Raw genomic sequence first — 26,653 nt, forward strand, 5'->3', positions numbered from 1 at the left:
TTATTCCCGACACCCTGCTCTTGAGCAGAATACACTAAAAAGTATCAATACCTTATTTTCTCAAACTTTACAGTGTAACCAGGGTGAAGCTGTTGAGCCTGTACCCATAACCAAACACACCAGTCAGCTGCAGACCACTGACAAGTAGCATGAGACAAAACTTCATGAAATCATACCGGATTTGGACAACGGTGTGAGTTTATAAAACAATTGTGAAATGATGCTGCAATTATGACTGTTGTTCAAACAAGACCAGAGTTCCCTGACAGCTACTCTTAACTCAACCGAGCACCTTCTCCTCTCCTTCCAGTGCAGTTTTTTTTCTTTGGGAGCAAGCGAGCCCCAGCGCACACTCCGCGCACCGCAGCGCACTCGCTCCTCCGCCCGAACTCCCGCGACTCGCGGGCGCGGAGCTCCCCCGCCGGCCCGGCCCAGCGCCGCCCTCCCAGGGGACCCTCCGGGCCGCCGCGGACGGACCCCCGGCGCGGTCGTGCCGGAGGGAGCTGTGCCCGGCGCTGCCCCCCGAGCCCGCGGCCGCGCCTCACCGTCCGCCCGCAGCTCGGCGAGCGCCGGGGCGGGGGCGGCCCCCGCCTCCTCCATGCTGGCGGTGCCGGAGCCCGCGCGTCACTCCCGGACGCGGCGCGCGGCGATGATGGCGAAGGCGCGCGACGGAGCGGGCGGCGGCGGCACGTGGTGAGCGGGGGTGCCGGGAGCGAGCGCGGCCCCGGCCGGGATGGGCCGTGCCCGAATGGGCCGTGCTGGGCGCAGCCGGGCCGTGAGGGGCCATGCAAGGATGGGCCATTCCGGGGGAAGCCGTGCCCGAATGGGCTGTGCGGGGGGCAGCCGGGCCGTGAGGGGCCATGCAAGGATGGGCCATTCCGGGGGAAGCCGTGCCCGAATGGGCCGTGCTGGGCGCAGCCGGGCCGTGAGGGGCCATGCAAGGATGGGCCATTCCGGGGGAAGCCGTGCCCGAATGGGCCGTGCTGGGGGGAGCGGGGCCGTGAGGAGCCATGCAAGGATGGGCCATTCTGGGGGAAGCCGTGCCCGAATGGGCCGTGCTGGGGGGAGCGGGGCCGTGAGGAGCCATGCAAGGATGGGCCATTCTGGGGGAAGCCGTGCCCGAATGGGCTGTGCTGGGGGCAGCCGGGCCGTGAGGGGCCATGCAAGGATGGGCCATTCCGGGGGAAGCCGTGCCCGAATGGGCTGTGCTGGGGGGAGCGGGGCCGTGAGGGTCCGTGCAGGGGGAGCCGTGCCCGAATGGGCTGTGCTGGGGGGAGCGGGGCCGTGAGGGTCCGTGCAGCGGGAGCCGTGCCCGAATGGGCTGTGCTGGGGGGAGCGGGGCCGTGAGGGGCCATGCAAGGATGGGCCATTCTGGGGGAAGCCGTGCCCGAATGGGCCGTGCTGGGGGGAGCGGGGCCGTGAGGGTCCGTGCAGCGGGAGCCGTGCCCGAATGGGCTGTCCCCGGCGCCCTGCGGGGAGCAGCTCCCGACCGGACGCTTCACCGGGACGCAAGTGCTGTGTAAACTCTGCTGCTCTGCAGCACGGCCTGTGAGAAGTAGCTGAATGACGAAGGTTTCAGAGGCTGTTTGTTTTTCCAGATGCTGAAAGGACTGTTAGTTATACATGATTGATGGCATCAGAGAAACTAAAGAATGCCAACTAAAAGATCCCATGGATTTGTTTCATTCTGGGCAAGTCGTAAAAATATGTGCTCCTATGGTCCGCTATTCAAAGTAAGTAGCTGTCATGTCAGCTCTGTCATTTTCTCTGCTTAGAAACTTGTTTCTCAAATTTATTGTGACTAAAAGTGGGTGATTACCTTCTCTTTTATTTAAGACAGAGGTAGATGTGGGGTGTGTTTTATTTTACATATTTTCATCACATATCTACACATAAAATACTCGAACATCCCCACAATACTGCATGTTAGAACAGCATTTTAGGGTAGCTAATCAGAAAAATGCCTTAACTATTTACCTCTTAATCTTCATGTGTCTGCAGGTTGGCTTTCAGAACCTTGGTTAGGAAGTACAGTTGTGATTTGTGTTATACACCAATGATAGTGGCAGCTGATTTTGTGAGATCTGCAAAAGCTAGAGACAGCGAATTCACTACAAACAAAGGTATTATTTTTAATAAACCAATGCCTCGTCAGAATGTTTATGTGGTCATAAGCCAAATTGACCAAGTGAATGAAGTGGGTTGCACAACTTGACATATGTTAACATTTTTGGTATACTGTCAGATTATAAAGCCACAGAAATAAGTGAGAGTAAGCACAGTCCAATGATAGTGGGTCAAATGAAATAGTGGAAAACCTTGTCTCCACCTGAAATCAAGGCCTCCAAAGTGATTTATATCTGTGGGGGTTGACCACACATAGGTGCTCACTCATTCTTTCTTCATTCTCCTAGCAGCACAGGGGGGGAATAGGAAGAGCAAATGAAAGCAAAATTAATTTGTCAAAATAAAGGCAGCTTAATATGTAAAGGGAAGAAAAAGGGAAGAAAAATTCCTTGTCCCAGCCCACTTTTTTCTTTCCCTATCATTCCAATTTCCTTGCTGAGCTTGATGTTATTCAGTATGGAATACTCCTTGTTCCTATTTGGGTCAGCTGTCATAGCTTTGTCTGCTACAAACTTCTTGCCCACCCCAGTCTGTTTGTTGGGGGTAGGGGGAAGCAAAGGGAAAAAACCAGGAAGTTTTGACACTGTGCATGTACTCTGCAACAACAGCCAAAACAACTGTTTTGTGAATTATCAACACTTTATCAACACTGGCTTTATCGCAAAATCCAAAATGCAGCAACACATAGGCTACTATAAATGAACTTCAAATGAATTTGACAAGTAATTCCATCCATCACAGTTAGGCCAGGTACAAGACAGCAGTAAGATTCTTTTTCTAGCAATTGTTTCATGTGTGTTTCAGAGACAAACATTTAACTCATCCAGGAAAATTTTCTAGTCTCTAGCAAAAATAAGAAACCTGTTGCTAAAGGTGAAAAAAGTAAAAGCCCAGGCATTGATACAGTGGAGTCAAGGACTGACAAAAGAAGAAGGGTTTCATATTAGCCAGACTGGAAGGTGGAAGGGGCTGTTGGTGGATGACTCGAGAAATGAGCACAAGAAAGCACAAAAAGAGACTGGAGGTTTAAGCATGGCTGGGGTTGAGGGGGAGAAGCAAGGCTTCAGGCATGGTAGAGAAACATAACCAGAACACCTATAAAAAGAAGAAATATGAGGACTTATACAGTGTCATGGCTATAAAGAGATCTGAAGTATGTGGGAAGAGGTGACGAGAACGATACAGATCTGTTGGTATGAAGTGGCTGCAGCAGAACAGTGTGACAAGGAATGTATGAGCATAGGCTGCAGCTGGAGGAATGAAAAGCACCAACGTGCAAGTAAGATCAGTGTAGGGTCTATAAATTGGGATGATTTAGTCTATTCAGGCCACAGAATTTGTGGTTTCGTAAGTATATGTAATAGGGAAAGTGTATTTCACTGTTTTAGCATTGGCTATGTATTATGGTAACAATGCACCCAAAATTATGGTGCATTATTCAGTTAGAACAGAGCAATTATAGAGAAAATTTACATTGGAAAGCACAGGTAGACTCTCTTAGGAGTGGAATGCAACTTCAAAAAATCCATGAATAACTCATTGTATGTAAAAATAAATTAGTAAGAACATAACTGACTGAAATATATATGGTTCAAAGCTCCACAGTTACTAGTTTGCCCCCCTTGAATTTACTTACACTTCTACTCCGCAGTACGGTGGCATTGAAGTTCTACAGGTCAGATATGGACTGTATTCTGGGGACTGTTGGGACAGGGAAAGAGGAGATGAAATGTTTTCGTGTTGTAAACATCTTCTCCCTCCTCAGTTCTTCTATGTTGTCCTTAATTTTACAGGCCTGTAAAACATTCTGCCTCATGCTTTGACCAGATTATTGTATTTACATGATTGGCATTTATATTTTTGTGTGGCTTTATGTTTAACTTGCTGGCTCTTTAGGGATTTTGTCTTCTAAGGAGTGGAGTAGGTTTGAAATTTATGTTTCACATTTTCTTCTGCTGTTAGACAATTTCTTCTTCTGTTGTGTATTTCTCAGAGGTAGGTGTTCTTTGTGGCTGCTGCTAAAAAATTTTATGTGTCTAGGCTCAGTATTTTTGTTACTTAATGCTCAACAAAGAGAAACTAGGCATGTGGACTTATTCTAAAATATTAGGTATAACAATGTAAATCTCTTCAGCTAGAGTACTGTATTAAAAGGACACTTTTGAAAATATGTGTGCAATTTTTTTTTTGCTTGCTGGATTTTTAGGTAACTTCTAAAAGTGTCTCAGCTTGATTGAGAGGGTAGTGGTGTCCTTCCTTACTTTATCTCCACCATTTCAATAACTACTTACTTTCCTCTAAAACAGAACAACGTTCAGAAAGCACTTGTGTTCTCTTCAGTAGAAGAAGTGCAATTGTTTTGTGCATTTGTTGGATCATCTCTTTCTATCAGTGCTCAGATACCATACTGCTTCTTCTTAACTACAGCAATTGTTTATCTGGAAAGTGAGTGCTGAGGCTGTTTGAGCTATTTGAGATGCCTTTAATGTAATGCAGTAGCTGTAAAAGAGGAAGGAACTCATGTTCCAAATGACCATCTGGCTCTCTGCAGGGGCTTAGTAAATCACAAGTAGTTCAGCAGACCTAAGCTGAGGAGCTGTGGCACTTTGGTTTCTTTCTAGAGACAGAGCTGCTTCTGCGCACGTGTGCTCATTCCAATTCTGCGTGTCACATTGTGGACAAAAAGCAGCCGTGTTAGCACAAAAAAGGAGAATGATGGGCTGGGAAGAGGAAGGGCAAAGCTTGTGGGTGTTTTAGTTCCTTCCTAAAGGATTGCTTCTGTAAGCAAGTTTCAGACCTGGCAAGACGGACAGTCAGCACAGCAAAGGGGCAGCATGCAGAGAAGAAGGGGCAGGCTAAGAGGGGAAACATGAAGGCTGCTGAAAATTAGAGAATGCCAAGTTTCATAGATGGTCTTTGTGAAAGATTAGCAAGTGACCAGCGTCAGAAAGTATATGTTAAGCAACTATGTAGTACACCTATATTTGTCTGAAATTCCACCTCTGTTAATAGACATACTCACTTAGTAAGTAACCCCTGCCCAGCTACCTTAGTTTATTGACTGAGGGTTTACAGAATCACAAAATAGATGAGCTTGGAAGGACCTCTGTAGGTCATGTTATCCAGCCACCCTGCTCATGCAGGGTCACCTATACTTGGTTGCCAGAACCATGGTCAGACAGCTGTACAATATACAAAAATAGCATTCAAAATTTAGAACCTGTTATTTTTATTTTCTGTGAATTTTTAAATCTCTAAATATCTTTTCATTGGCATAGGTGATCACCCACTGATTGTTCAGTTCGCTGCTAAAGAAGCACAGGTTTTGTGTGATGCTGCCCGTATCATCTGTCCTTTTGCAGATGGAATAGACCTAAACTGTGGCTGTCCTCAGAGGTAAAGGTTTGAACAAGCTGGAAAATAATTAAGAGACTAAAGAATGCTGGTCTTCCTTTCCATAATAATTTCTATCTTAACCTAAAAATAGATTTCAGGAGAGTAAGAGCTTTGTAACCTGTCAGAAATGTCTATGTGGCAAGGCACTCTTCTGAGTGCTCCCAGCTGCCTGTCACCATGGTGAGACTGGGAAAACTATATTTATTTGCCAACTTGCCTTTTTTAATTTCTGTGATACTGAGTGTTGGCTCTGAAGTGTCCATCCCTTCTCAGCAACTGTTAAATGTGCACTACCAAAAAGAGCTTGCTGCAAATAATTTGCAGAGCCTTTTGAATCACGATGTAGCAATTTCCAGAATAATGAGGCAAGTCCATGATGTCTCAAACTTGCTGCAAGTGAAGGATAGTCTTTAAAATAAAATTATACAGATAAAGTAATGAAAATAATTTCTTCCATCTTTTATTACATTTATAAGTATAGTGAATTTAGTGATGTATTTCTCACTTAAATTGATAAAGATTTTGTCTTGACGAAAGACAGAGTAGTAAGACAGAGGAAGACAGTGAAAGAGTAGTAAGATTCTTCCTAACTGGTTCAGTTGAGAACCATCTATTACATGTGTGTCAGGCAGTCTTTTTCTAAATAAAGGCCTGAAAAATGTAGGAAAGTAAAAGATAATATTCCGGTGCAAATAAATTTAATTTCTCTATTCTAATTAGGTTTTCTTGACCTACAACTATAGTATTTGAGAAAGCCTTTCTGGAGAGATCTGAGGCTTGTGCATGGTAGTATTGGGGTTTTTTTAAGCTAACCACTGTTAAGTATGTCGAACTGTCTGTTCCTTTTAGGCCAATGCTTACATTTGAATTGTTTGTTTCTTGTGCAAATTAGTTTCAAAATAACAAAAGTTGGTGTACTTTATGTGCCTCTATAAGAAAAATTATTTTAAAAACTGCTGCTGTTATGTGGAAGCAAAGGTTATTCTTGCCAGTCAAAATGGTGAGACCAGAATATCACTTAATATCCTCACTTGTGCTTCAAAAAATCCTCCTTTTCAATACAAAAGTTGTCATGTATTTAAAAGAAATCTACGACAGGGGGAAGGGGAAACATCAAATTATTTCTTTCACTGTAGATTAAAATTTAATTTATTTTCCTTATGAGTCCATTCTGTGGACAGAAAATTGAACTTAAAAGAGATTAGTAACTTGTCCAAAGTTCTAGTAGCACAGTGAAGACTGAACCAGGATCTAAAAGCTGTACCAAACTGCAAGCAAATAATTGATCTACAGCCAGTACTATCTCTGTTCACTTAACTACACATTCTGAAGGTAATAAGGAAGGAAACTGATGTATGTACTGATATTGATCTGCATCTCTTCAGATGTAGATTATGAGTGTTCTTTTTCTTTTAAAGATGGGCGATTTCAGAAGGTTATGGTGCTTGCTTAATAAATAAACCTGAGCTTGTTAAAGATATGGTGAGACATGTACGGAGTCAGATCGACAACCCTAACTTTTCAGTATCTATTAAAATAAGGTAGGTCTAACTTAAGTGCTGTTTCTGGTACATGGAAGAATCTTTTTTTTCCCTAAAGAATTTAGTGTAATAGTAATAATATTTATAATTCTGTTCATGCAATACTACAAATTATAGTAATTTCCTTACATGTGAAGACTGCTGAGATTTTTTGACTCAAACGTCTGGGGCAAGTAATAGAAAATTTAAAACCAGCACAGCCTTTGACTACTTACCCAGATAACACACTGTAAGCTAGAGTTCTCTTGGAATCCAAACAACATGGAAGTACAAGTTAAAAGATTAGGGCTTCTATAAAAGAAAAGCAACACATAGTCTGTATCATCACAAGGATTTGCTTTGTGAGCTATTAGAGACCAGAGCCAGAGTTGCAGTTGGGTATAAATGGATGGGTAAAACTGAGAACTGGTCCCACAGCTGCTGTAAGGAATACATTCTGCTTCCCTACATCAGCATCTAAACTTCTGTAGACTTGTTTTTTATTGCTTTGTTTGCAGCCCAGAGAAGAAAAGTCTCCAGAGAGACCTTACAGCAGCCTTCCAGTACCTAAAGGGAGTCCACAAGAAAGATCGAGGGAGACAGACTGTACAAGGGCATGATGTGACAGGACAAAGCAGAATGGCCTCAAACTGAAAGAGGGCAGGTTTAGATTAGATATTAGGAAGAAGTTCTTTATTGTGGAGGTGGTAAAGCCCTGGAGCAGGTTGCCCAGAGAAGTTGTGGATGCCCATCCCTGGAAGTTTGTAAGACCAAGTTGGATGAGCTCTGAGCAACCTGGTCTAGTGGAAGATCCACTACCTCCCCATACCAGGGGAATTGGAACTGGATGTTCTTTAAGGTTGCTTCCACATTGAACCATTCTATGATTCTATGGCCATTCTTGATCCATTATTTAACCATATATCCTATGTGCCTTTTGTTATATGTCATTTAAGTTGCAACATAGTTTCCAGTCCTTTTAGAAAGGGGAACTATTATAAATTAGATTTTTCCCCACAAAATATGCAAAATCATGGCGTTGATTTTAGATTTTTTGGGTACCCTTGCTCAATCTCTATAAAATTTACCACGTATATTACAGAGATGTGATATAATTGAGAAATGTTAAATTAAATACCAGTTTCCGTACACCAAACTCATGTATCTTAAAAACACCCCAAAAATCAAACACTGTTTTCCAACTGTAATATTGTCTTTCTACTGTTATTTATGGAAATCTGTGGGAATTCCTCCTTATGGAGGAGTGCTTTTTATATAGGCCAGGAAATTTACTACCTACTGCTTTCATTCCTTGCAATTTTAGGATCCATGAGGACTTAAAAAGAACAGTTGACCTGTGTCAGAAAGCTGAAGCAGCTGGAGTTTCATGGATTACAGTACATGGGAGAAGTGTAGAAGAAAGGCATCAACCTGTACATTACGATGCAATTAAAATAATTAAACAAAGCATGTCTATACCTATTGTGGCTAATGGAGACGTTAAATCTTTAAAAGATGCTGAAAATGTTCATCACTTGACAGATGCAGATGGTAAGATTAAATATACTCTATTCTCTAAGTAAACTTAACCAGGTTTCAAGGTATTTAGTTTGAATGTAAGTAGAACATGATTTGAGTGCTTTCTCTCCTTGAGGAGACAAATGAAAGAAGATATTTTAGAGGCCTTAAAAAACTCATAAGCAGAATCACTGGTGATCATCAGAACACTAGAGCACTGCTATTCAAAGCCACAAATAATTATTTCTGAGGCAAATCACAAAAGCTCTCTGATTAATTATGCTATCTCATTACTCAGTAGTGGAGTTCAGGGGGACCTTCAGACCTTCTATCTTTTTATGGAACTGATCATTTTCAAGAACTGTAAACTTCCACTTGGAAATCTCTACTTCCTGCACATGGGAGCAGATTTCTTACAGTAAGAACACAGTGGAAAAGGGATATATTGTTAAGCCAGATGGTTAACTTGAAGGACAGTGAGGCATTGCACTTTCATTTCAGTCATAGAATTTGAGGATTTTTTGTAGTTATTAAGTCACAATAGATTCCTGCAACTGTGGTTTCAAGACAGTATGGAAATTCGGTATATGTTCTGAAAAGGTAATCTGTATCTACAGACCTTGTGTCTTCCAGGAAAGAGAACTCTACATGTGGCAGGTTTCTGCTGACACTGTTGCTGTTTAATAGCTACAACAAAAATTGAGCCGAGCTGCCATGCTGCTTACAGTGACTTTCCCGCCAAATACAGAGCAGGAAGGAAATGCATAATACAAAAAAATGTTCTCACAGTCCAACTGACCTTCTTCAGTAGAAAAATATTAGGCATTCAGTTTTTTCTGTCATTGGCCATGACAAAAGAAATTTTTCCATTTTGATCATTCTATATTTTAAGAAAAGACTGAGTGTGATAGATTGTATCTTGATAGTGCAGAAAACCAGAATCCCTTAATCACAGAAAAATTACACTAGATCTTGTATGGGTTTATCTGACAGTATTGGATTAGAGTTGCAAATACACTGCACGCTTGTTCAGAAAGATTTACTGCAGATCAAGAGTCCTAAAATGCACTTAATTGAGCTCTTAGTGGAAGGACAGTGAAGAGACTGAGTTACACTGAAAATTATTGGTCCTCCTGTGTCTTTCCATTGTAATTTTATGTTACAAAGGCAATAAATGTGTGTAACGAATAAGAACAAAGTACCAATTAGTTGCAGTTTCAAAAGAAGGGAAGAAATGCTTCTGCGACCTGTGTTTTGTTTCAAAATTTCTGGAATGTGTTGGTAGGTGTTGTAGATCCTCTGAGGCTTGCCTTGTTCAATGGATTTCTCTGATACAGCTGTAGTACTCATCCCTGTTCTCCCATTACTATCTGTAAGCTTTGGGTGGGTGTCCTAAGGGGTGTTGTAAAAAATCTACAGGAAGATTTAGCATAAAATTGCAACTAGAATGTAACTTACTGCTTTAATTTCCAATTTGAAGGTATAATGGTGGCTAGAGGACTCTTGGCAAATCCAGCTATGTTTGCAGGATATGAAGAGACACCTTTTCAGTGCATCCAGGACTGGGTTGACATCGCTCTTGAGCACGGAACTCCTTTTACGTGTTTTCACCACCACTTAATGTACATGATGGAGCGCATCACTTCAAAACAAGAAAAAAAAGTTTTTAATGTTTTATCAAGTACCTCAGCAGTGCTAGATTATCTGAATGACAATTATGGTTTGGGGTCAATGAAAGTATGTTAGTCCTATGTAAATTTGTATTTTGCAATTGTCGATAAACTGTAAAAGTTTTCATTGGGTTTTTACTTTTTAGTCACATTTGTATATTGTGTAAGTATTTTCAACACAGCAAAACATTATTATTTGGATGATACTTTACATTTTTATGTCCCCATTTTTCATTCTAAAGAATATTCAGGATTCTACAAATGTGGAATTCTATTTACGATGCATTAGTACAGAGAGGATTGATTATTGTAAAGCCCCAGTAATTTAATTTTTCACCAGATTAATTACTTACAGCAATATCATTACAAAACTAAGGCCTTTCTTACATTAAACCTTCTAAAATCAGGACTACTTATAGATAATGACAGTAATTTCAGACCAAAAGAATACCAAGGGAGCAACTGTAGAAGTTTTTGCTTTAGATAACATAAGCTTAAAGCCCATCATACTGTCCTTTTTTAAATTTGATGTTTCTTTTGCAGCCTAAAACTTTGTAACTTATTTATAACTTAGAAAAATTCCATGCTTCTTATAGCAAAAGAAACACAGAAAAGATAAACAATTATGGAAAGAAGGAAGAAGGGAAATGAAGAAAAAAGGAAGAGATAGTTTAAGTACAAACTTAGCTGAATCTAAAGAACAAGACTTTTAAGATAAATTTAACTAAATTCAGTTTTGTTTATCTACTGTTGAATAATTGTGTACAAGATTAAATCCCTATCATCTACCAAACCAGAACTTTTTAGGTCAAAGGAAAACTGACAGATTCTCTCAGCGGGGCTCTTGCAGTCCTTTCTGCCTGCTGGCATGTTGCTTATCAAAGCATGACAGCCACTTGGCTTTGAATCATTATATAGAGGCGAAATAGTGAAAATTAGAACAAGATAACAACATTACATACCAGTTGCATTTGTTCTGTAAGGGAAATTTCACAAAACTATACAGTACAATTATTTGTAATCAAATAAATTTTTTCTTTATATGTTTACACAGAAATTCATACCAAAAATTGCTGAGTTCTCTGACTGTGATTGTGCTATGAATGTACATGTGAATAGTTCCAGATTTTCTAAATAAATTACCTGGTTTTGTATACAGTTGTAATTTGTTTTATTAGACAGCAATCTGGAGAAGGGAAGCTTGCTTTTTATGCTACTCTCCAAATGTTTTCATAGTTCAGGTATCCTAAATTATCACCATTTTTTAATGCAATAGCATAAAATATGTGATTATTTTTCATAATGAATATTTAGGTATATAAACAAAAGTTTGAAAGGCATGACCCAAGGCATCAAGTCCAGTTCACTATTTAAGGCAGCAAAGTTACATAACTCTTCTGATATGATCACCTTCCCGATGTGCTAACAAATGGAAAACTACAGACATGCTTTGCTCTCCTAGGCTAATTAAGACAACCTCTGCAACCATTTTTGGTGTCTCTACTCCTTCAGACAACTATTTTTTCACTCTTCTGGATTATAATGTTTTCTTGACATTAGTTGGACACAGTTCTGTATAGCATTCCAGGTAAATTGCCAGCAGCGTCCTCTACAGTTAATACTACTTCTAATACTTCACTTTTCCTCAACTAATATTTATCATGTAAATTATGAGCTCCCAGTTTTAGAGCAAAAGTTCTTACTTCCCAACTGTATGACTAGGTATTTTGTACTACCAAGTTTCCAGTATCAAGTTCATCCAGGTATGTTGCAACACTGTTCTCAGTTCTGAAATGCCTCCAGCCTCCCCTGAACTAAAACTATGCAACTGAATTGTAGAGAAAAGGGATTTGTGAAAGTATTAACTAAGCCATTTGTTGCCATCTTCTTAAGAGTTTTATGATTTGGCTAGCAACTAGTATGTGTAACAATCTGTTCCATTAGCCTCAAGGAGCAGAGAATAATAATTTACTATATATAATCAACACAAAGGCTTTATTTTTTTCTGTAGCATTGGGAAAATTGAATTTTAGAGGACTGGAAATACCTTGACCTATTTAGGAACTGAGTAGTTGATGATTTTGAAGGCAGCAGTTGTTGTGCCTGTGTGAGATTAATCACAGAGATTTCTGCCTGAAGTACAAGACCTAGGTTGCTGTTAATATTGGTAGCAATTATGAAATGCTTGATCTGTATCATCAAAGTCAATGGAACTTCATCATCCCTTTTCAAGGGTGAAATGAATTGTTCACCTTCCATTCTGAATTTTGTGTGCATCTGAACATGCTTCACTGTGTTTCCATAGAATAAACTGCAAACTTGGAGTCGTTAAGTCATATGTTGAACACCGTACTGTTCCAATATACATAAATTGCTAAGGATGAGAGTTATTCAGCTACCAGTGGTGTTTTTAGAATATGGTCATATTTCTCATTATGAGATATTTGAATATGAAAAAATACTAATGCATTTTAAAATCACTGGATGTAGTCCTTCTCCTGTGTATGTTACTTTTGATGTCACCAGGTCTAGTTTTTAAATGTTGTAACATAAGTACAAAGCAAGTAACATAAGATATAAAGCATTGTTTCCTATTTTAGTTTCTTTGCTCCTGTAACTGATCCTGTTCTTTATGTTAAACCCCCCCCTGCACAACAAAACCATATTCTCATAATACCTCTATGCTTTTGCAACTTTTATCTTGCTAAAGTAACCCCAGCACTCTCACACAGCCTATACAACTCCATTTTCTCTATTGCCTATTGTTAAGTTTTTTAGGTCTCTTGGTTTGATGGTTGGGCAAAAGCAGTGTGTGATGGTAAGCCTGTCACAGTAGTCAAAATAGAACAGAACAAGTTTAAACTTTCCTTTTGTTTCAAAAGAGAATTAGTTGATTTCACTCCTCTAACCAGCTGTTAGTATACAGGCATTTCCTATTTCTGCTTCTGAATACTTTGTCACCTCCCTGATGGAAGAGGAAGGTATTCCTTTTAACTGTGATGCTTGAAGGTTTGTGATTTTTTTTCACTAAACCAGCAATTTTATATATGTGTGTGTGTGTGTGTGTGTATAGTATGGCATCGTATTCATCATATGGTGGTTCAGTATATGAGAGACAGCCCTAGATAAACCACCCTTCTACAGCTTCAGTTAGAATTCCTTTCAGGAGCAGCAAAATGCACTCAACAGGAGAAGAGAGGTCTCACAGAGGTTTGTAGGAGACGTCTCTCCAGATCTCATTTTGCGTTGGTGGAGAACATGCATCAGCTGCAGGGAAGTGCACAGCGATCACACTCACAGAGCCTTTCTGAGATCCTCAAGTGAAAAAGTGGCTCCAAGTCTCTGGCATCAGGGACAAGTGAATACAGTTCTATGCTTGTGGGACAGGAGCTTACAGTGCCAGAAAGGTGAATAAGCAGCTCAGAAATGGAAACTGCTCTGTAATTATAGGAAAGTCTTTATTCACGTTTTAACAGCTTCAGTGAAGTATACTGGCTGTAGGCTGCTAGCTAAAATGTAATAACTAGAACATTATAAAACATTAAATAAATGTGTTAGAGATACTACTTAAAACTGGGGGTATTCCTACTGTGTAGATTGGATTGAAATGACTCCTTATAGCTCCCTCCAGTATTTGTTGCGCATAAACAATTATTTGGGATGTAACCTTTCATCCAGACATTGCTTGGCAGCAACTAGAAAAATGTTGACACACTGGCTCCATCCCCAGGCTGTAGACCTGGTAAATTTTAAGTAAACAATTTCAGATGGTGAGCAGCTGCAAACAGCCCTGCTCAAAACTGCTTGTGCAAGAACTTCCCACCCCATGTCAGTTCCAATGGATTAGAGTAACAAAGAACTACTCTTCACAGCATTTTATCTGTCTCATGTTGATGAAACTTAATTGGGAAAGAATTCCCCAAAGCAAGTAGTTGTGTCAAAGAGCGCTGGTGATGCCCAGGTAGACAAGGTAACCTCTTCCACTGACAGCACCTCAGCATCTGTTAGGATCAAAAGGAAAAAGTGATCAGAACACGTCCTTCTTATGCAGGGGCAAAGAAGGAGAGTTGCATGGAAATAATGTGCTTGCAGCCTTGGGTTGCAAATAAAAAGCATTGAGAAGCATTGTAGGATAGAACAAGGTTTTCTGAAGGAATACTGTTTTATTCATGAAGCCCATACAGCCCTGTTGGACCGTGTTTGAGACTGCTGTTTGGCTGTTATTTGTGCTGTCTTTATGAATACTGGACCTGTATTCCTTGAGAAAACTATTTACTGGGTCTTAATACATTAATGTTGTGCAACACATGGAGGAGGGAATGGATGGACACATGCAGTATTTTAACTGAATTTTAGAAACTCATGACAACGTTGGAGAGCAGAGTTGAACTCCCCAGTCGATTAAGCTCGAGTCATGGAGCGGTGGGATGATCACAGCAGCATTCCGCAGCAAAATGCTCACAACCATTCCCTAGATAGGAAAAAGATGATGCTCATTTGAACCCTTCTCAGCGCGTAGATCCACGCGTTTCCCAACAGAGGTGCGGCCCCTCGGTAGCTCCGCGCCCGCCGTCGTCCTCGGCCCCCCGCTCTGCCGGCAGCGCCGCACGTGTGCCCGGGCCGGGCCGGGCTGGGCCGAGCGCGGCCTCTGCGCTGGGGGAGGCCCGGGCTGGACTCTGCATCCCTTCGCCGCCCGCGCTTTTTCCCGACCGGGCCGGCGGCAGCTCCGCGCCGCCCCCGCCGTGTCACTCAGCCCCGTCCCGGCCCACATCCCCCGGGCAGGGCGGAGGCGGCACCGTGTCCGTACAGACACCCCGGTTCCCCGCCCTGTGCCGGCACAGAGACCGGCCCGCGCTTCCGCAGCCCCGGCCGGTGAGGCCCCGCTCCCGCCCTTTGGCCGCCATCAGCTCCGCCGGGTGCCGGCGCTGACGAGGTTCGTAGGCGGGCCGGCCGGCCGGGCGGGGGGGAGCGGGAATGAGGCGGCCCCGGGGCTCCCCGGCCGCGCAGGGGGCACCGGCAGCGCTGGGGGGGCGGGAGGCGGCGGGAGGAACCCGCGGGGACTCTGGCCGCCAGGCCGGCGCGGCCCCGGGCTGTCCCGGCCCCCATCTCCCTGTCCCCGGTGTCGTTCGGGAGGGGAAGTCAGAGCCGCCCGTTCCTCCGCAGGCCGCCGGGACGATGACTTTCCAGTGGACGGCAGTGGCTGGCTTCCTGTATGGCGAAGTCGGAGTGATTCTCGTGCTCTGCCTGCCGTTCATTTCTCCGCTGAGGTAGGAGGACTTGGGTGTGCTGAGCAAAACACAGAGTCCTTGCTCTTCTCACCAGTTTGGGTTTATTTTACGCCTCTCTTTTCATAAGCACGGAGCTTTGCTGCATCCTAAACTAGTTGTAAACAAAGCCGAAGGAATGCTGTTTGGACTGGAGTATCAGGAGCTGTAGGAATCGCAAGCCTCTGTAAGAGCTTTACGTTTTCTACGCAGTGCTGATTCATCCGAGAGCAGCGATCGGGGGGTGCAGAGGAGCCCCTGCTTTGCCTCAGCAGGTGGGACGGCTTCTCCCGGAGCTGTGGAGTGGGCAGCAGAGAGAAAGGCATCCGACAGTAATTAATGAGAGGAGACTGCGGTTTTTTCAGCAGTTTGTCAGATTTGTGAGGTGCAGTTTTTATGTTTTGGTGTACACTAGGCATTGTAGGGTGTTGAAGAGATAAGACGTCAGATACTCAAAGCGGGCGGCAAACTGTGTGTAACGGCTGCAAGAAGTTTGTGATCACTTCTTTGAAAAAACGAGCTGAGTTTGGAGCTGAAGGTTCAGGAGTACTGGAATAAAGACCTCTGTAAAACTCTATAAAAACTCATATATAGATTAAGAAAATAGTACTACTTCTGGAAGAGCACAAATATTAAGAAAATTAAAAATTCTTGTAAATGTACACAGTAAGGGAAAGAAACAAAATTAATTTATTACCTTTACTGTTTGCAGAGGCCTGACTTACAGCATTATCTTGTTTCCTGTAAGTCACTCTTCAAATTTGGTAATATTATTTCCCTACAGGAAATAAAGCTAGATTATCTGCAGGACGCAGAGAAGCAGACTTCTGATTTCTTTTCAGAAAATCAGGAAGAACCAAACCCACACAAGAAGTCTTAAAAGAAGAACCCACAACCCCCCAAAACAAAAAGCAGAAGGAAACTTAAAAGCTGTCTCACTAGTGCTCTGTTAAAAGTGTTGCGTGTTTGTTTCCTGCTTCTTTAGATGTATTTAGAATGATGTAGCTTTTATGGTCCTCTTAAGGATCAAGAGTTGTTGCGGAAAGTCTGGATTTAACTACTCATGCCTGTGGAGGAGTCTTGAAAATGACTGGCTCCTCTACAGCTAATACCAATGATTAGGCATGTTTCCTCAGCTTGAGAAATGAAAACTGTTCTGAAATCTAATTCAGCTTCTGGTTTTTTACAAGTTGGCTTGCAAGGAGTTCAGCATTTCAACATAGACTATTGAGTTGTTGTATTTCTTATTGTTCTCTAAGCAAAAGTGCAACTATGTAAGAGGAGAGAATTATTGTGGGAGTCATAATCATCAGATTATTAATGGCTTATGTGAAGAAACTAGCTGCAAGAATTTCTGCAGGCTGATGTCAAAGCAGAATACTTTGGGAGTATTGAAATATGTTTCAGTTATGATGCAAACAGAGTCCAGTGTTTGTGGCTGAAAAGCAAATTCATAATGTGCAGCTTACCAAAATTTATTCGAACATTACATACAGTGCTTTTAATTCTATGGGAAGGGTAGATTTGTAACATTCAGCTATTGCTCTGAAGAGTGGTTTCTGAAAGGGTGAAATCACTTCATCCCTTATGTGGTATGTGCAATTAACTTCTTAACAAAACTTGCAGTGATCTTGTGGAGTTAAAAATCAGATTTAGCTGTTGTGACAGTACCAGGGGGCAGCAGCTCTGCCTGACGCATTTTGGTGGCCTGGGAGCTGGTTCTGTCAGCAGTAAGGCATGCATGGTTACTGACAGGTGGGAAACTGCTGTTCTTGGAAGTTTTGATTTACTCAGTTGTCAGTCTTCAAATGGATTCCTTATCTCTCTTGTGTGTGCACATTTTTTAAATTTTTTTTTTCAGATTTGGTAACAAGTTTATAAGTTCCTGGGGAACGAGTAAATTGACAGTATAAAAATGCAAAAACACAGAGACAGTTCAGATCTGTTCTACGAGGTGTAGTACATCTAAAATGGTGGCTAGTATTATAGAATGGAAGTTTTATATTTATATGACTTTTGTCACCAAAAGGAAGAGGAGTGTTAGTAAATGTGAATGTCAATTCTTGTTGAGGAAAAATAAATGTGAAAATAAAACACAGGAAGATTTTCCAGTAAAGAGATCAGTATTTTTAGCCTGATTATAACTTGGCAGTGTAGTTTATCTAAGGTCATACCTCAAAGAATCACTTCTTAAATGAAGGTCAGTATGGAGCTTGGAAAATTGCATGTTTAAAGAGTTAGTGAATTGGCTTTGTTAGAGTTGTAGCTTGAAGTAAGCTTTTAGTGTGATATAGACTGTGGCTGTCTGCCACAATTAATTCAGATTATACTAGGAGACTTCAATGAGGTTTTTGCATGCACAGTGCAAAAACATTTTAATTCCTTGTGGTGGAGAGCTGGGAAGAGCTATAGGAGATGATGCTACAGTTTCATTTAAATTAAATTCATAGTAGGTTGGAAATCACTGTTAGAGGGTAAATTTTAACAGTCCCTGGTAAGTGTAAATAGTCTTAACAAAAGTAGGAAATTTTACCTCATATAATCAGATGGCGAGTAGTATGTCTGTATTAAATCCTTATGGCATAACCAGGTATTATTTCACTTGTGCAGTAGCACTGATTCTAACCTGCAGCAAAGGCCAAGTAGGTGCTCTGTTATCACTTGTTTCAGTTCATTTGAGCACATCAGATGCTTTTTGTTTGTGCTGCAAGTGGGACTTCTGCTACAGCCCTTCATGCAGCAATATCAATTAGACAGCTAATTGTTCAAAAAAAGTAGTCTACACCACCATTGGCCTCACCAGAAGTCACTTCTGTAGCCAGCAAATTTATGCTTGGGAAAGAGGTTTTAACCCTTAACAAAATATGAACACAAGACTTGTCTTTTTTGTTGTCATCACAAATTAGAATGTAATAACAGTCCTTGTACTTCAGAGTTAATAGAGGTATTAGTGCATAAAAAACAAAAATAATGGAATGTGTTTTATGGTCTTTACCCTATCCCTTGTTATAGTCAGGACTGAATACGATGTAATGATAGCCAAAGTATAAGCTAAAATAAAACACGTCTGCAGAGTATCTGCTATCATGCAAAAAATTTGCAAGTATTAACAACAAAAAAAGAGAAGTTAGATTACTGGAAAAGTTAAAATATACCTAAATTATATTGCAATTAAAGCAGCTGTTTAGAGACCTTATTCAAGTCTCTTATCAATAACAAGGCTCTCTTCTGTGGGGTTGTAATGCTCCTCTTTTAGTGTTTAATTATTCTTGAATAACACAATTCTATTTTACAGATGGCAGAAGATTTTTATGTTTCCTCTATGGAGCAAAATGGCAGTATTTTGGAACAAAATGTTCCTTACAATAATAGTTTTGTTGATCGTCTTGTTTCTTGGTAAGTGTTGGATAATTTCTTAAAAATGGGTAAAAGAAACCTGGTACATTGAGTTTATATCAGTTAACTAATGGAAAGGATTCAAGCCTAGTGTAAGTCAGCTAATTTATTGAAAAATTATACAACGGAATGAAAAAGGAGAGGGCTTATACTGCATTCACATTGGGAATCCAAATGCGATTTTATTACTGAGTGACTGAGAGGGAAAAATGCAGCTTAGGGAAACCAAGCAGCAGCTTAGACTTTCTCACACAGGTAAATGAACTTGTTTGACACCAGAATTTGGCTGAGCTGTATCTCATGCAGCAGATGGCACTCTTTCTTTTGGATGCTGTTGAAATACAAGACCAGAATATATCAAAGCACTGGGCTGTTTGAATACTTTTGCTTAGCACAGATACAAAAGAGCTGCTGGCTTCATTTGTTACGGGTGGATCCTCAGGTCTGTGAAGTAAGAGTAAAGCTTTAATGGTTACCATATGCCTGCCTGGTTTAATTTAATGTCTGTCCTGACTGTAGTGTGGTAGGCATCTCCTGTATTTCGGTGATGAAAGCAGTTCTCCTGTGTTTTGGGGATATTAAGTAGTTCTCCATGGATTAAGTGTTTCCAGTGCCTTAGAATATACATGCTACTTAATTCCAGGCTACTTGAAATAGAAAGAAAAAATGCATAGTTTTATTTTCTGCTGAGGGAAACATACAGATGCACTGGCATATATAACTATGTCAGACTAGGATATAGGACTATAATCTTAATATTTAAAGTACCAGAAATTCAAATAGACTGTTTTATTATTTTTTAAAGATTATATTTAGTATTATTCTTAAAAGTAGGTCTTCAGTGAATGGGTTAAGATTGAGAACTAATGTATTTCATTTGCTCTGTTGAACTGCTGTTGAAAACTTTGACCGAAGTTTGCTTTTGACTTGGTGATGGGCATTGATTTTGTGGAAAGAGAGAATAGGGCTAAAGGAAGGCAGTGATGAGATATCTGCCCCATAGCATGAAGTGACAGGTTACTGCAGGCCTAGACTCTTCCTATAGTACAGGGACATGCATTTGTTTGCTCCTAGTCTTTGAGGCATTGTTTGAAGCTTCACTTTAGGGGTGTTTTTTAACGTCCAAATAACTCAGACATATGAGCGAGACAGTCATGAGTGATGATAGTCACTCGTGCTTTTCTTTGGAGTTGATTTTGCCAGCAGCAATTTAATAACATCTGGCCAAAATATTCTGCAAGAACATGTCACGAAATGTGTGTATTTATTGATGTGCAGGAGATTTAAGGTGCTGTATTTGTTGTAGGAATGTCTGATATTAAAGATACTAATATGAACTCTTAACTGGGTTAGGTATGGGGTTTATGTGGATGTAAGTCCTAATTAATTATTCTGTCCTTTGAAAGGTGTTTCCAATGCACTAGCCCTTTTGCAGAACTATCAGATGGATGAAAGGAAGCTGAAAGATGTATGAAAGGCAGATGAAAGAAAGCTAAATTGCAGCTTTTCTTCTCCATTCTTTTTATGATAATTTTACAGTTAGTAGTTGCTACTGATGTTACTACTGCTGTGTTGCTACAGTATTCCTATTTTAATGGATGTTAAATAATTTTTTCCCCTCTGTGATTGAAGTATAAAGTAGACCTTCTGTCATTACTAAAACACATGCATATCTTTAAAAAACTGTGTGTAAAACATGCTTGAGAAAATACTGCTTCTTTTTGCTTTCTTTCTCTTTTCCCACTGTTTGTCCACTGGGGAATTATAGCTCAGTTGTCAGCAGTGACATTTTGACACCATAGGGTCATTGGTAACATCTGTAGAGTGAGTTGCTCTGGCCTGATCCCTTGTGGCTAGGTACAAGTGTTTAAAATACCTGTTCAAGCATATTTTGGGCAATGGTTTGTCATATTTCTGGGAATGTGCTAGAGCACTTCATGATTTATCAAGAGCAATCTTTGAAATGTATGGATAACATAGCTGATATCACTATTTGTCCTATTACAGTTTGCTGAGCAGAAAATCAAAGTACATATTTCTAGTACTAAAGTCTGGTTTAACATGCATGTACACCCACAGATATGAATAAGAACAGACTGTTTTTCTTTGCAGATGCTGTTAGAGAAGTCAGGAAATACTCATCTGTTCATGTGAATGAAAAGGCTGCAAATGTCAACAGCAGTGCCTTTGATCATATTCAGATGAAACTCTTTCGGTCGCAAAGAAACCTGTATCTCTCAGGTTTTTCCTTATTTCTTTGGCTGTAAGTATAACATTTTTGAATGTTTACATAGTATGTTTATTACAGGAACTATTGCACAAAGTCATTGTAAAATAAAGGTCAGAAGGACAGGTTCAGGAGATTAAAGAATTAATTGTGGCCAGGTTGGCTCCAAGGCAAGTAAGATCAGGGAAAATAATACCTTACAACCGTTTGAAGATTGGAAGGATATGTGAGCAGCACATGGAAAGAAACATGTGCTGGAGAAAACATGTATTTTGCAGAAGTTTCTTTGGGGAATACTCACTCATTTCCTTTCTTAAACTTACACCCTTTGTTTTGCAGCATGGAAAACTGGAATAAAAAACTGGTCAAAAACTAAAGTACTGTTAAATAATATTATTATCTGGCAAGCTGAGTTATTGCAGCCTGCTGTGTTTAGAAGCAAAGCTTGAGCCTGACCTGAACCACTTCAGATCAAGCTTGAAGTTAAGAACTGTAGGATAATATTCCAGTTTTCAAGGAAAGTTTCAATTGTATTTCAGATGAAATGCTTTGTGGCAACTTGTCTATTATAGTGTTATGATCTTAAGTCCAGTATCTCTTTCAGGATGTCTCAGTTCAGCTACTAAAACAGGGTAAAGGAAAGGGCAGTTCTGTACTGCCCACCTGTAGCAACCACGACTACCTGTGAATCAGTAGGCGCAACAACCTACAGATCTTATCAGTTGGGCTGGGAGCACATGAAGCCACTGGACACAGATATGTGAACAAACAGAAACAGACATGTTGGTCTGATGATTTCCATTTGTACATTTTTCTGGTGGCTGGATAACAAGTGTTGGTCCTCTTAGTAGTTCCTTCAGTGAGCTGCTTGACATTGCCTCAATACTCAACACCAACACAGAACAAGAGAATCACAGACTTATGTCAAACTTCTTCCCCTTTGAGTGATGTGTGGCCATTTTAGCAGACCATTGAGCATAAAAAGTATCAAGGAAAAATGAATACAAAGCTTGAGCAGAAAAGCTTCAGAAAAAAACTATGTGGCTGTAGCCTTGCTCAGTTGTGGTAGGAATACATCAAGTTCTTTGTCTTCCTACGGAAAGGTTAAGTAAATACACACAAATATGTTTTTAATCTCTGCTCCAAGAGGAATAGCTAGATTGCATCCTACAAAAGAATTGGAAGCTGATCTCTCAGGATCCTAATTATTCAGCTTCCAAAGACGAAAACTTGTCAAGTGACCCCAGTAGATTATTTTGTATAAAAGCTCGGCTCTTGAAGAGGTTTGCTTGAGCTTTTTTTGAGGTGCTGGCCTTTCACCAAGATTTAGGAGAAATAAGCACTCCTCCAGTAGTCACTAGATCAAAGGACTTTTCTTAGTAGAGCTGTTTTGCTTATCCATGAAACAGACAAAATGTCTGTCAGAGAAGTGAGGGGAAAGTGTTCCTTAGGTTGCCTTACCCTGTACTGCCATACCATCACCCAAACAACTTCAGACCCCATCTAGTGTGAATGGGTAACTGGATGCCCCTAGTTCATTCTTTGGGTCAGTTTTGGTTCGTTTTAGCACATCAGCCAATAGGAGAATTCCACAGGAATGGTATATGGGGATTCATAGAATGGAGGAGGCTGGGAGCTTGTCACTTCTGACAAGACAACAGCAGTTGTGGGGTTCAGTGATTGCACAGCATTGGGTACAGGTGAGGAAAATTACCTGTCAGTGAGGGTATTGGGGCCAGCTGAGCCTCTCATCTGCAAACCGCGCAGAACAGAGGAGGGTCATAGACCCTGGAGACTGTCCCCTGGGTGGGACAAAGGCACCTGTCTGTTTGTCTGACCTAGTCCTCTCTTAGTCCATGCTGAACCAGAGAGGGATCAAAAGGGCTGAAAACGAAAGAAAATCTCAACAAAACATGAGCCCACTGCTCACTGGTGCCTTCTAGGAGAGTCAGCAGCGTGTGTAACATCATCCCAGTATGGAAGATGTAGCTAGGGAGTGCATAAGCCATTTGGACATGTAAAAGTCTGTGGCATCCTAGGATGGCAGAGGGAGTTAACCAATGTCATTGCAAGGCTTAGTTTGAAAGATCAGAATTCTGGGGAGAGCCCTGGTGACTGCAGAAAGGCAAACATTGCACCTTCACAGACAGAAAACAGGATGTAAGAAACTAGAGACTGGCCTCCCTGGAAAGGTTATGAAGAAAATCTTACTCAAAGACATCTTCAGGGACATGAAGGACACAATGACTTGGAACAGCTGTCAGATTTACTTAGGGAAGATGATGCCTAAATATCCTTGTTGCCTTCTGCAGTGAGGTGAATAGCTGTCTGGATAAAGAGCAGAATATCTTTTTGGAAGACCTTTGATAGAGTGTCTTTTGGTGTCCTGATAGCCTGACTGCAGAGGGACACAGGCTGGAGAAAAAAGCAGGTGGGAAGTCCCCTGGGCCTTTGGGTTCAAAGGATAATAACAATGTGAATTTCAGCTGGTGTTTCTCAAGGGTACGTACTGGGCTCAGTATTGTTTAGTGTCTTTATTAACAACATGGAGGATAGGATGGAGTGTGCTCTCAGTAAGCTGCTCATGGTTCCAATTCAGAGTGGTTGACACCTTGGAGAGCAGTGCTGCTTTTCAGAGGAAGCCAGAAAGGTTGAAGAAATGTGCTGACAGAAATCTCATGAAGCTCAACAAAGACAAATGCAAAGTCTGACATTTTATTGGATAATCATATACAGCAACTGAGCTGGGGACTAGCTGCGTTGGTGGGTAGGAACAAGTTTTTCAGGAAAAAACCTGAGGATCCTGGTAGAGAGCCAGTCTTGTATTGAGCTGTGATAGAAAGGAGTTAGCAGTTCAAGGAGAATGGTTATTCTGCTCTGTCTGACACATGGAGTGCTGCAGCTGCAGGACTGTGTCCAGTTTTAATTTCCCAAAATACTGGAGCACTGCAGTGGGGTACAGAGAAAGTTGGAGGCTGAAATATGTGACCAGTGAGGAGATGATGAAGGAGCTTTTGCTTTCAGCCAAAAGAGACTTAAAAGGGAAAATCCTATTGGTTTCTATGTCTGTCTAGTAGTAAAAAAGATGGATGCAGTTCATCTCAGTGGATGCAAAAATGAATGACAAGAGGTAACAGGAACCTGGGGTGTCCTGCCTTGTGGTAGAAAAGTGCTGCTGCTGTCAAGAGCAGGTAAGCACTGGAGCAAGGACCCCGAAGGATGGGGAATCTCCCATCGCTGAAGATGGTAGGAACTCAACTGGACAAACCTCTGAACAATCTGCTTAACCTGTCCTGCTTTTCATGAGATGGAAGCCTCTTTCAGCCTACATGATTCTGTGATTCTCTTCCAGTTATGCAAAAGTCAATTACTTAGATTTTCAAATTTCTTTGAAGAGCATCTGCATAGTTACATTACTGGCATTAATCTAATTCAGTGTCGTGTTGCCTTGATTCAGCAACATTTGAAAGACTTCAGGATGAATAATGAAAATAGTGATGCAAAGAATCAAGCGAGGTATTTGCAAAGCTTAGAATTGAGATGCCATATCAGTGCTGACATCCATTCTGATTTAACTGTATTGACAGTACTTGGAAGATTATTATGCTTATACTGCTAATTTTATTCTTGCAAGGCTGCTTATGAAGTTGTATTTTTTTTCCTTCACTATACTCATTACCATAACTTATTGTTTGGCTTTTGAGTTTGGAAACCAATCCTGTTAAAAATACTGGGTCATATAACAGTATTTAAACAGCCTTTAAGCAATCAGGTCTCTGACCCCTTAATAGCTGTGGGTATTTAGGAGGAAGGAGGTTCTGTATCAAGTAAAAATCAGAATGTCAATAGATGAAAATATTTTCTGTCTCTCTTGTTACTGTTATTTGTCATCGATGAGCCTGGATGTTTCTCTCTTCTGGTTTTATTTTTACATCTACTGGGAGAGAAAAGGGCTTGTTTTTGGTTTGTTGGATTTTTTGTTTGGTTTTATTTTTGTGATTTTGGTTTTTGCTTGTGATTTGGGGGTTTTTTTTATTATTTGTGCTGTAAATTACAGTTCTGTTCACTGTTTTTCTTCACCAGTGTATTGAGACGTACTGTTACCCTGCTCACTCAGTTGGCAAAAGAGATGGCATCTCATGCAGCTCTGGAAACACAAGTAAATGATGCTACTGAAGCAGCCAAAAAATACATGGCCGAGAACGAAAGGCTGCAGGAGGTATCTTTGAGCTTCTTTAGTAACTTTCTTATACAGCAAGTAGTTAGTGCAATGTACTCTGAGGATGGTTTGCTACAGAGTGCTTGTTCATTTTATTCCTTCTGGTTGAAAATAGAAGAAAAATATTTTTATAATATGTAATTCAGAATACTGAAAACAAATTATAGTAGCATCTTATTAACAAAGGAAACTGAAGTAAACCAAATAAATGACGTTCTGTCTTTCCAGTACAAATTTTAGCAAAGTAGTGATAGGTTATAGTAGTATCTCTCTGAATTACATCATAACAAAGTAGAGGGAGACACTAATTTTCTACCCTTTATCACAAACAATTGCCTGTTTAGGTCAAGGCTGTAGCAGTCCAGGATGAAAAAGCCTACTATATAACTGTTTTCATGGTGGCTGTTTCTTCTTGATAGGATTTTCTCCAGTCCTGAATGTATTTTTCTCACTTGTAAAATAATCTTTTGTATTTTATGTGTTTTGTATTCTTCTATATTTTTATTGTAGGTCAGCCAATTTCAGAATATTTCCCTTTCTTTGTAGGACACTGTTGTAGTAGTAATGAGAATACTACCAAAAATTTCTTACTAAAAAAACCACCAGCAGACTGGAGAGATGTTATTTTTATGTAAAGAGTGCTTAGGCTGTGGTTCAATACATAACTATTCGGGAAGGAAAGGCATCAAAGATATGATCAAGATAAATATATGAAATCTTTTCTTGTAACAGTTTGACTTCTGTTTGAAGAGACTGAACCGTAAGCTGAGTTCAGACATCTAGACATAGGAAGGCTTTTAGAGTCCAGCACATTGTCAAAACTAAATTCCCTGTGGATGTGTACAGGTTCCCTTCCAGTTTGTCTAAAGCAGTGTCTATGGTTACTGGCACTGTCAATTTTGTAATAAATCTTCCTACAAAGACTCTGGACAGAAAGTACTAGAAGGGATACAAAAATTCCAATTGAGAGGTATTGTAAAACAAGGATCACTAGTTTGTGTTAGGTGTTTCCCAAATATAAAATTATTCCAAAATTTTGGGGTTTGGTATTTTGTCAAAATGATCCAAATTCTTCCCTCAGCCATGGTATTTGTCTTTTTACTGCTTACGGGTATGTTTTTTTTTCTTCTGTGTCCTGTTGAGATTTTGCCAAAAGTCCTCTTTTTTGTTCTGCTTTCACATTCTCTTAGCAACACATTCTCTTAGCCACTTGTAAATGATAGCCAGAAATTGGAAACTGTAGTCCTATCTGGTTTTATTTGTGTGTTTGATTGTGTGGTTTGCAAAAACACAGGTAGCCACAGGTACGGGCAACA

The 26,653-nt window shown here is 40.7% G+C and overlaps 2 protein-coding genes across 2 annotated transcripts in view; one reads left to right on the forward strand and one right to left on the reverse strand.

Moving 5' to 3' along the window:
• COG5 (component of oligomeric golgi complex 5) overlaps nucleotides 1–634 on the reverse strand; it is a 173,782-nt gene extending 173,148 nt beyond the window's left edge. The window contains exon 1 of the mRNA XM_084206189.1: nucleotides 546–634. Within this exon, the coding sequence (XP_084062315.1) occupies nucleotides 546–600 (55 nt within the window). The 5' untranslated portion in view covers nucleotides 601–634. The remainder of the gene's footprint in view (nucleotides 1–545) is intronic.
• An 813-nt stretch (nucleotides 635–1,447) lies between these two features.
• The window catches only part of DUS4L (dihydrouridine synthase 4 like), a 34,972-nt gene continuing 9,766 nt past the window's right edge, over nucleotides 1,448–26,653 (forward strand). Inside the window, exons 1-11 of the mRNA XM_084206493.1 lie at nucleotides 1,448–1,733; nucleotides 2,002–2,123; nucleotides 5,406–5,523; nucleotides 6,942–7,064; nucleotides 8,368–8,594; nucleotides 10,042–10,298; nucleotides 14,771–15,103; nucleotides 15,173–15,498; nucleotides 18,791–18,891; nucleotides 21,004–21,154; nucleotides 25,202–25,337. Coding sequence (XP_084062619.1) covers nucleotides 1,624–1,733; nucleotides 2,002–2,123; nucleotides 5,406–5,523; nucleotides 6,942–7,064; nucleotides 8,368–8,594; nucleotides 10,042–10,298; nucleotides 14,771–15,103; nucleotides 15,173–15,498; nucleotides 18,791–18,891; nucleotides 21,004–21,154; nucleotides 25,202–25,337 — 2,004 coding nt within the window. The 5' untranslated portion in view covers nucleotides 1,448–1,623. The remainder of the gene's footprint in view (nucleotides 1,734–2,001; nucleotides 2,124–5,405; nucleotides 5,524–6,941; nucleotides 7,065–8,367; nucleotides 8,595–10,041; nucleotides 10,299–14,770; nucleotides 15,104–15,172; nucleotides 15,499–18,790; nucleotides 18,892–21,003; nucleotides 21,155–25,201; nucleotides 25,338–26,653) is intronic.

The sequence above is a fragment of the Fringilla coelebs genome, assembly GCF_963513975.1.
Source record: "Fringilla coelebs genome assembly, chromosome: 5".
Lineage (NCBI taxonomy): Eukaryota > Metazoa > Chordata > Aves > Passeriformes > Fringillidae > Fringilla > Fringilla coelebs.